General features: G+C 46.9%; 1 protein-coding gene across 4 annotated transcripts in view; it reads right to left on the reverse strand.

Annotated features, from left to right (window-relative positions):
• Npr3 (natriuretic peptide receptor 3) overlaps positions 1 to 10289 on the reverse strand; it is a 72056-nt gene extending 61767 nt beyond the window's left edge. For 2 of the 4 annotated variants that reach the window (XM_031360017.1, XM_031360016.1), the window contains exon 1: positions 7848 to 9564. In XM_031360017.1, the coding sequence (XP_031215877.1) occupies positions 7848 to 8601 (754 nt within the window). In that variant the 5' untranslated portion in view covers positions 8602 to 9564. The other 2 variants (XM_031360018.1, XM_031360019.1) reach the window with 2 other exon arrangements.
• Between the last annotated feature and the right edge of the window lie 306 nt (positions 10290 to 10595).

Genomic DNA, 10595 nt, shown 5'->3' on the forward strand with positions numbered 1-10595 from the left:
AAAAAAAAAAAAAAAAAAAAAAAAAAAAAAAAAAAAAAAAAAAACCTTGTTCCCAAGGTCAGGTGGCAGGACATTGTTTCTCTCAAATAATACAAATCCATAACACACATCATCATTATCATCGCCTAGTTTTAGATCAAGTAGAAGCAACACCACTTCATATCACTGATAACCACCAACAAAGCCATCAGAATAAAGAGCCTTAGATTTTTATGGTGTACCTCAGCCTTTCAGGGCTGTCTCACGCATACCTAGTTGAGCTATGGGCACTTTTAGCAAATTTTCCTTTATATGATGTATCAAAAGACTTGAAATATTTTTTTCTGAGATAGTTTTCTGTTCCTTTTCATACTTCATTGTTTTATAAGTAACCGAATTACATAGTTAACAAGCACAAGTGACATAAGAGGAGTAGATACAACTTAGGAAGTGCGTGGAAATGTAGAGAAGTGTGTCACGTGCAGGAAAACATGCTAATTCCCCAGACCTCCCAACAGTAGATGAGATTGACAGAGAAGTGGGGTCTGCCGATCCTCCTGCACAAGTGGGAGTAAATGCAGACTGCTTTTGTCATATCGATATGCATTTTATTATATAAATAGCAACTTTTTTCAGACAGGTCCTCTCTGTATATCCCTGTTCTGTCCTAGAACTTGCCATATTGAACAGGCTGCAAAGGTCTGCAAATCACAGAAATCCACCTGCCTTTGCCTTCCAAGGGCTGGGACTGAAGGCATGTGCCACTGAGACTGGCTTTAGTACATAACTATCTCTTTGAGATCAAAATAGTACACTTCAGAAAGAAAGGATAATGACTGGTCCTACATGCTTCTTAGTAGCCTTTTTTTTTAACCTGTCCCACTTTAACTTGTGACATTAGGTGTCATCTTTCCCCATCTGGGTGCCACACTGTCCTCTGTAAATGGCTTCTCATTATTGCATCATGTTCTTCCAATCAAAGGGGTTAAGCACACAGGAATGGCTTCAAATGTTAATTAAGAGGGCTAATCACATTCCAAGTAGTCTCTATTCACACATATTATGGTAAATCTTGGACTTCCATTAAGAAAGCTTCCAATGGGCTAGCACCCCTCCTCTCCCAAGGAGTTCTCATTTGTCCCAGCAAGAGGGAAAGTAACAAATTATCTCATTGATGAATCTAGAAGAACAAGAGAGAGGTATGCTAGGCTCTTTCTTCAGAGCAGAGTGAGCCTCATGCTGCACAATGAAAGTGCAATCATAGAAATGAAAAATGTAACATAGGGGAATTGGCTCAATAAAAACTGGTTAAGAGCACTCGTTGTTATTGCATAGGACCCAGATTCAATTCCCAGCACCCACATGGAAGCTCAACACCTCCTCTGGCACCAGAGCACCAGGCATACATGTGATACTCAGACATACATTTAGGCAAAAAAAAAAAAAAACTCACGCACATAATATAATAAAAATAAATCTAGAAAGAAAATTAATGTAACAGTAATTTTGGAGAGCAGACAAAGGGCATTTTTCTTAAAGAGGACAAAAAGTAGGAGACAAGAAATGTAAAGAATCAGCCAGATGGTCTGACATCAAGTTTAAAGTATACACTAAATATTAAGGAAATAAAACCATCAAAGAAATAATTTAAGAAATTTTCTTAGAGTTAAAAGACATGGAGTTTCAGATAGACTTCACAGACCCAAAGAAGTTAAACAAGAAGGCCCAAGTGAGGATGCTTGAATACCGCTTAGAAGGGAGAACAAAACAGTCATGGGAGGCAGAGGGAGGGAGGGACCTGGATGGGAGAGGGGAGGAAGAAGGGAATAGGGCGACAGGATCAACTATGGGGAGAGACAGGAGAGAGGACCAAAATGTGCAGCTGCTGGGAGTTGGGGAATGAAGGGAATCTCTAGGAAGTCCCAGAAACCTGGGATGGGAGAGGCTCCCAGGACTCAATGTGAGTGACCTTAGCCGAAATGCCCAACAGTGGGGATATGGAACCTGAAGAGACCACCTCTAGAACCCATACAGGACCCCAGTAAGGGATGAAGACACCAACCCACCTACAAATTTTCAACCCAAAATTACTCCTGTTTAAAAGAAATATAGGGACAAAAATGGAGCAGAGATTGAAGGCATGGCCAACCAGTAACTGGCCCAACTTGGGATCCATCCCATGGTCAGGCACCAATCCCTGAACTATTACTGATGCTAGGTTGTGCTTGCAAACAGGAGCCTAGCATGGCTCTTCTCTGAAAGGCTTTATGCAGGAGCTGACTGAGACAGATGCAGATACCCACAGCCAAGATTGGGATGAAGATCGGCGACCCCTATGGAAGAGTTAGGGCAAACAATGAAGGAACTTGAGGGGATTGCAACCCCATAGGAAGAACAACAGTATTAACCAACCTAGACCCCTGGGAGTTCTCATAGACTGAGCCACCAATCAAAGAGTAGATACGGGCTGGTCCGAGGCCCCTGGCACATATTTAACAGAGGACTGCCTTGTTAGAGGATGCATCTAACCCTGAAGAGACATGATGCTGCAGGGTGGGAGAATACCCAGGGTGGGGATCATCTTCTCAAAGGTGAAGGGGAAACAATTCTGCAAGGGGAAACCTGGGAGGTGGCAGTATTTGGGATGTAAATAAATAGAAAATACATACATACATACATACATACATACATACATACATACATACATAAATGAGTTTTCTGAGAAAAGAGTCATACCAAGGCAAAAGAAATGTGCACTGTAATGAAGTGTTGGACTACTGAGAGCAAAAAGATTTCAAAATTTTTGTTGCAGTTTGGTGGTGATAATAAACACTAAACCCAGAATAAATTAATTCAAACTAACAGCAACTTCAGAATCTAGAAGCCAATGGAGCAATACCATCAAACTTTGAGGAGGAAGAATTACTTATAGCATGGAGTTCTGTGCAGAGCTGTACAATTATGTATAAGGGTAAGACGAAGAAGTGTTCAGTTGGGAAAGGTTTCAAAACGGAGTTCTGTGCAGAACTGTACAATTATGTATAAGGGTAAGACGAAGAAGAATTCAGTTCCGAAAGGTTTCAAAACATGTCACTCGCTCACCCATCCTTAGAAAGCTCCTGGAGGACGTGGTCCACCAACAAAGAAACCAAAGCACACAGGCAACAGGCTCAAAATGTCAGCTGATGGAAGTCTTGGAAAACACTAAACAAAGAGCTCAGGATGATGATAGAATAGAAGGCCAAGAAAATGACTGAGCTCAAACAACTCAGGAGCCTGGATTAGACAATTTACACATGATTTTACCAGTCACTCCACAGCAGACTAAACAAACAAAAATTTTATATATATATATATAAGTATATACTATATACTCATATATATGCCTATGTATTCATATATATGTAATATATGAATATATATCCTCAACTGGATTCACTGTGAACAGCATTTAGAAGGTAAAATGAATATCAACACTGAGCTAAGCAAAAATGTTGATAAGATCATACTGGAGAATGAACAGAACACACTTGCATGTATAGTTAGCAGATAGTAGATGAGAACTCAGCCATTCTCCACAAGCATTCCAAGAGATAAAACCTAAAACTGAAAAAAAAAAAAAAAAGTAGTTTCCAACTTGGAGTTCTAAAGGAAAATTGCTATGGAACATCCACAAGAGTCGGAAGCGATGCTCTGGTAAATCCAAAACAAGCAGCAGGAGACAAGGGGGTAGGAGGGTCAGGCGAGAAGGAGTTAACCTTACATAGATGTATACCTAACTTGGATAAAAATAAAAACTTTCAAAAGCAGATTTCTCTGTTCCTACACTACAAAGTAACAAATATCATTTACAAAATACAGACTATGCCCTTATTTCTGCTATTCGAAAGCTCTATCCACTCCAAAGACCCTTGTAATGTCTACATTGTGGCCTGTGGCACTTTTCTTCCCATACTTTATGCTAGGGAGGATCGTGAGGGCTCTTTGCTTTAAAATTCTGCTGACAAATTATTTGGTCATTTAGACCAGGGTATAAACGTAAGTTGCTCTTGTATTCATTAAGTATGTCTATCTCTGTGGTCACTCCCCAGGCCCAAATACATAACACAGCAATAACTAAAAGAATAAAAACTAGTTTTTATACAAAACAATTTGTGTAAGCTGCTTCTACTTTTGTTTCTTAGAAAGCACATAAACACAACACTGACATTTCTCTAATTAGAAAATGTATTTCTGTCTTTTTTATAGTAGATGTATCATTTCCTGTGATACATCAAGATCCGTGGCCAACTATATAAATAAATCCAGCACTAAATGCAAAGTATTTGTCTATTGCTTGTTTGTTCATACTTTGGGAAAGGGCACATTCTATAGCCCAGGTTGGCCTTGAATTCACAAGCCTTTTATCTCAGCTTCCTGGATTCTGGGATAACAAGCATGTGCCACCACACCTATCTAAGATCGTATGTATGCATGCACTATGTATGTATGTATGCATGCATGCATGTATGTATGTGCCTATGTATGTATTTCTGCCACTGACATCTATTTCCTAAAGTATTTGTAGAATACCTTTAGGGCATGAAATAGACCAATCCTAAATGTAAAAGGTTAGCATAGCTTAGCTCCCTGCCTAAGGAGTCATCTTGTCTAGTTTTTCGTGGAATTTCTGGGGAAAAAAAATAATATTTCCCTTACAACTGAAAGTTTTATCTGGACTTATAAACCGAAACTTTTTTTAAAAAGACTTGAATATTCAAAAATCACTTTCTAGTATTCTCTGCCCACCCCATGTGTATATAAAAACCAGTAACTATGTTGTAATAACCAGGATGCACAGCCAAACAACCCCTTGTGAAATCTCATCTGCTGCTCCCTAGTTTCCAAGGCTATCTGAGGCTGGTTCTTGAGAAACTCTCTATTGCCCTCATGCCTGGGAGTTGAAATTGACTCCATGTTAACATTTTAGCTGCTAATATAAATGCATGCTGTGAGATCGATGTTACTTTATTAAATCCCACGTACTCAGGTGTGTCTTTTCAATTGACTTAGATGACAAGATGACAAGAATAATTTGGAGGGGTTGTTTGTTTAGTTTTTCTTTCTAAAGGGCATTATATAGCCAAAAGAAAATTTGTCACATTATTGAGGTGGCCACGGGTCACTTTTTACCAGTGAAGATATTCAGATATCCATAATTTGATTTTAAAGTTGAAATGTTCTTTCCAAAACATTTTTGGGGGTGGGAGGGACTCTCTAAAGCATGCCCTGGTTCATAAAGGTAGAAGATGTTCTGTGGCAGAAATGCTGTCAGAGACATTCTTACATTTGGAGGAATAGGACTCCAGATCAGAATAGCAGTTAGGAGAGGCCTGAGTCTCATCTAGTTCCTGGTTTCAAGTTCAGTGCCTTGCAAGGCAGAGAAGTCGAATCCAGAGGTGTGGGCTTCTCTAAAGTTCTTCCCAGGACATGGCTTCCCTCTCTAGGTGAAGGTGATTGTTATTGAATATAGCACAACATCCACTACAATGAAGCCACACATTTACTGCATGGATCTGGCACTGTTTCAAAGAGTTCTGGTAAATTCGTTCATTAAACCCTTCCAGCATCCCGAAGATGTGGCTGTGCAGGAAGCCTACTTTACCTGAAGAAGCTGGAGTCTAACAGCCACGGATCCTGCCAGCTAGCAAGTGGCTGAGCCACAAACTCCACTGAAACCATACACTAACCCCCACAACTTAACACCGTGAGCTGGCATGGTGAGGTGGAGATTCAGGTCTATAGGAAGTGCCCTGAGAGCTCTCAACTTTCTCTAAAAAAAAAAAAAAAAAAAAAAATTTAAATTAAAAAAAAAAGAGTAAGAAATTGAGAGGAGGGCAGCCTGGAAATTTTTATTCATATTTCAGAAAATCTGCCTTATTGCTGCTGACACAGATCTTAGAGAAGGAATCATAAGATCATAATAATTTCACCTATAAAATACACACACCAGACTAACTTGTACCGCTAAATTGAAAGAGAAATAAACGCTAGGAGATCTAAGTACATCTACCAAGCTTGATGTATTTAAAAATAATGATAGGGACAGAACGCAGGCTGGAGTCCTTTTAAACCAAAACACATCAGCCCCCGAGCCTACTGTCACTCTGTGGCCTTCCCAGGATCAGGGTTCCAATAGCACTGTGCTGCTCAAGGGCCCCACAGCAGAACAGACAGAACCCCCAGGCCTCTCATCCCAGGCCACTGTACCAAGGTCACCGCCTTTCTGTGTTCAGCTCGGATCTAGCCAGGCGTGAGGACACGCCCCCATTCCCAGCCTGCTCTGGGAAGTCTCCAGCTTTTAGTTAAGGCTCTGGAAACCCAGAACTGAAGGAGTACCAGTACCCAGGACTGAGAGAGGGTGCAATAGCCCGAGGACTTGGGGGTAGGAGGGGGAAGAGTCGGGGAGTAGATGTGGGTTTCTCACCCAGCAGGGGCAAATCTGCCACCATAGGATAGAACTTTCCTTTTACATAACCAGCGCCCAGCCTGCGCACCTAACAGTGATTCTGCACAGACAGCCTGGCGTTCTAAGGTCGAAACTTGACCCGTCCGCCCTGTCTACAACACCTTGAAGTCAGAGTAGCCAAATTGGAGAGAGGGGAGGGGCAGCCGTGGCTCCACTCTTGAAGCTTTCTCTGCCCGCGTCACCTGTTCTGAGCCTGCAAGCTTAGAGTTACACTGTCCCGCACCAGCTAGGCCCAGGTACTCTTCATTCGACTTGCAGCCAAAGCCCTGCAAGCCAGGGGCCTGGCTTGGCTCGGCACTCCCTAGGTCTCACCAGGATGGCACCCCCGGACGTCGTGGGGTATGGGGAGAGGGTAATACCACGGACATTCTGGGTGCCTGCGCACCAAGGGGAAACAAAGGCGGGATTTCTCGAACGTTGTGAACCCCAACGGGGACGTCTGGACTCACTGCCCTATGCTGGGTTTCTGCTCCTTTTTCTATCTACACCACAGAAACCTGGGCGGCAGCGGGGATTTCCCACGCTCCCCGTAGCCATGATCACAATCCCCGATACTGAGTTCTCTTATCTAGTTTGGCTATTGTTCCAAACCCTCAGCGGCTTGCGAAGAAAGAGCCAGGAAGGGGACCCGTGGGAAGGAAGTTCCGCGCACCATCCTCCGGCGCGCGCTCTCCGCCCAAGCCCAGCTCTGCGCGCTTTCAGAGGCTGCGAAGCCCAACGCGCCCAGGGAAAGTGAGTGTCGCCTGAATTCAGACACAGGGACACTTTGGTGCTTGTACAGAAGCTTGTTTATAAGACACTAGAAGGGGCATGAAAGGAATTTAAAAGAAGGCTTTTAAAAGAGACCTGGGGTCTGTGGAAAGAGCAGCCAGAGAAGCCAGAAGACACCTCCCTCCCCCCCCCCCCCCCCCCCCCCCAGCTAGTCAAGAAGCTGCGCGTGGCTGCTGGGCGTCCCCAGACGCTGTGGCCCTACCAGGGCGCGCGCGACAACAATTAACAGGGTAACAAATTCCTGGAACGCATGGGACCCCGGAGCTGTCGAAGAGGGAAAACCCTTGGTGTTTAGCCACACCTGTCATACCTGGGACGGCGCTAGCAATCGGCTCAGACGTCCCCACGACTGGCCAGGTCCACCTCCCCGGGACTGTCTAGGCACACCCATTCCACCGCGATGGGCTATCCTCTACTCGCCCCCGGGTCAGGCAGCTCCCACTTGAACAAGCCCCCGCGCGCAACCGCCATGGGTCCTCGGGTTACGGGGAAAGGTGGGGTCTACAGAAGACTGACTCGGTGAGTTTGGGGGTAGCCACCGAGAACCGCTGGGTCGGAGCCAAGGACCCCTGGTCCCGCTCCCGCTCACCTCGCTCACTGCCCTGGATGTAGCGCACTATGTCGTCCAGGTCCAAGTCCTTGGTCTCGTCGAAATTGTAGGCAGACGTGTGCAAACCCTCCTCCTGGAAAACCTCGTGGACCCCCTCGAGGGTGAAGTAGCAGTTCCTCTCGAGTTTGTCATCGCTGTAGACCAGGGCAGCGCGGCTCCAGTGGTGGTGGCGGAACAGAGCGAGCATCATCTCTCCCATCTTGGCGTAGGCAGGCGCCACGCGCGTGAGGTGCGAGTACTCCGAGTCCTTGTGCTGGAAGCCGGCGGCCAGCGCTCCTGCGGACAGCATCGGCAGGTTCCAGTGAGACGCCAGCCGGGCCACCGGCGCCGCCGCGTACTCGCACACGGGCCCCAGGATGAGGTCCGGCTTGGCGCCGCGCGCCGCCGCCACGCGGTCCACCAGACTGAAGAGCGCACGGTTGCCGCAGTCCGAGTCTTCGTAGGCCACCTGGAAGCGAGTGCCCGGCGGCAGCAGCTTCCTCCCGGTGCCATTGCCCTCCACGCTACGCAGCGCGTACTCGATGGCCGGCCTCACCCGGGCCAGCGAGAACAAGTACGAATCGTCCCGGGGCAATAGCACGAGCACCTCGATCTTTTGAGCCGCCAACGCCTCTCTCGCCCGGCGCCTGCTGCCTGGCCGGGTGTCCCCGCCGGCACTGCTCGCGTCGCCAGCCAGCAGCGCCCGGGTCAGCAGCACGCACGCCGAGAAAGTGAACAGCAGCAGGGACCGCATGGTGTTGCCAGCAAGCGCTCGCCCTGGCCGCCGGCTCGGCCTCTGCCCCCCACCCACCCTGCCCCTTTCCTCTCCGCTCTTTTCTTTCCTCTGTCCCTGCGCCCCCTTGGGCGCTCCAAGAAAACAGAATACCCCCTTCAGTAACGCGCCAAAAGATAGAGAGGAAGATTCCTCTGCAATGTCCCTAGGTTAAAAAAAAAAAAAAGTAAAGAAAGAAAGAAAAAAGAAAAAAGTTCACAGAATGTAAACCTGTGCGTCTGTAATATACATATAGACTTATTATAAATATATATATATATTCTCCCTCCCTTTGCACATAGGCTATTTGGCTTAGAGGTGGCTTCTTATTTGGGCGTTGCTAAGGTTGCGTTTGAAGGCCTTATTTGTAAAAGAAAAAAAAAAGTTAAACTTGTCCAAGTGCTTGTAATTGACGGTGCACCTCCTTCGCGTTTGATCCCATTGATTCGCGCGGGTTTCTGGATCCATAGCCGGTGTTTAAATAGCGTGGCAGCGGCGCAGCGCGTTACCACACATGGCGCGCCGAGGCCGGGCTCCTCTCTGCAACGGGTGGGGTGGGTGGGGGTGGGGAGGGGTGGGGGCTGGGCTGGGGGAGCCTCTCATTAACATTCTTACATCAGGGCTCCTCCCAGCACCCCTGGCCTACTCGCGGTTGCCGGGTCCCTAAGCCCCACTCGTTGCCGGTGCTCACAGCTTTAGCCCAAAGCCGCAGCCGCCCACGTCTACACCCGCGGGAGCCCTCACGGCGCAGCGTTACTCTAACGTCGCCGCCTCTCCCTGGCTCCGCTCTCTCCAGCCCCAGGATTAAACAATATAAAATTAAAAATTAAAAAAATGTATATATGTTTGAAAGGAAAGAAATGAGCGCGCGCGCATGCACAAAACACACATGCATACACATACGCTGCAAAAAAAGGGGAGATGTTTCTTCAAATTGGTGGCTTCGTTGCAAAACTCTCACCTCTTTTCTTGATCTGGCCATGTTGTCTGGATGCGCCCAGTCCTGTCTGGCACCTGACCTTTCTGGTCTCTGGAGCAAGGTCAGGGAACAAGGAACAAGGTCCCGGTGCAGGAAGATTCATTTGCAGAGCTGGTATGTCCATCTGGCCTGCGCGGTGCCCGCACCGCTCCTTCCCCCACCCGGGGTGGTTGCCCTCCTCCCTCTGGGCTGCTGGGACACGCTAGAATCACAGTGGACGCAGCGTCACCGTATCCCAGTGTGCAGCCCCTCCGCAGGGTCACTGAGACCAGAAAAGCGAAACTTGTTGCTTCCGATGTTGGGTAAAGGATTCCGCGCTCCGGGAAGTGTCGCGGAGCTTGAAAAGCATCCCCCTAAGGTACTATTTGATAAACCGGGCAAGTAAAAGGGACTCCCACCCTCCTCGCCCCCAAATCTTCCTCCAGAGAACCCCTAAGTACCGAAAAGCAGTCTGCCAACCCCAGTGCTTCTGTTGCAGGATGCCCAATATTCTGGGATGCCCGGGAGACCCAGCCTTCCCACTGAGCACAGCTACCACAGCGATGCAGACGGAGTGGAAAGGATTACGGAGAAGTCTCAGACCAGAGGCGCGTCTCAGGACCGAGCAGCTGCGCAGGTCCAGAGGGTCCTGCACCCTCTTTTCGTGGTCAAACAGCAAAGACATTTAAGGCGAGAACAGGATGAATTGCACAAGGTAGTTCTGACACCAAAGTCGTGCAAATTAAAGTTAATTTAAAATGTTTCTAAATGTTCTTTCATTTGGCAGGGCGTCAGTGTGTGCTCGAATTCTATTAGCCTTAAACTTACGCCCTCTTTCGGCAAGAACTTGAACGCGATTCTTCACCCGCTGTCCTAGCTTTTTTTTTTTTTTTTTTTTAATAGGTACGAGCCTTCTAAAATGTCCTTGCTTTAATTTGTGACTATGAACTGATACATCGAGGTGTCCGAGGACATGACAAATCCAGGCATCAGGCCTCCCTGTGTTTAATAGCCCTCT

The sequence above is a fragment of the Mastomys coucha genome, unplaced genomic scaffold (assembly GCF_008632895.1).
Source record: "Mastomys coucha isolate ucsf_1 unplaced genomic scaffold, UCSF_Mcou_1 pScaffold8, whole genome shotgun sequence".
NCBI lineage: Eukaryota > Metazoa > Chordata > Mammalia > Rodentia > Muridae > Mastomys > Mastomys coucha.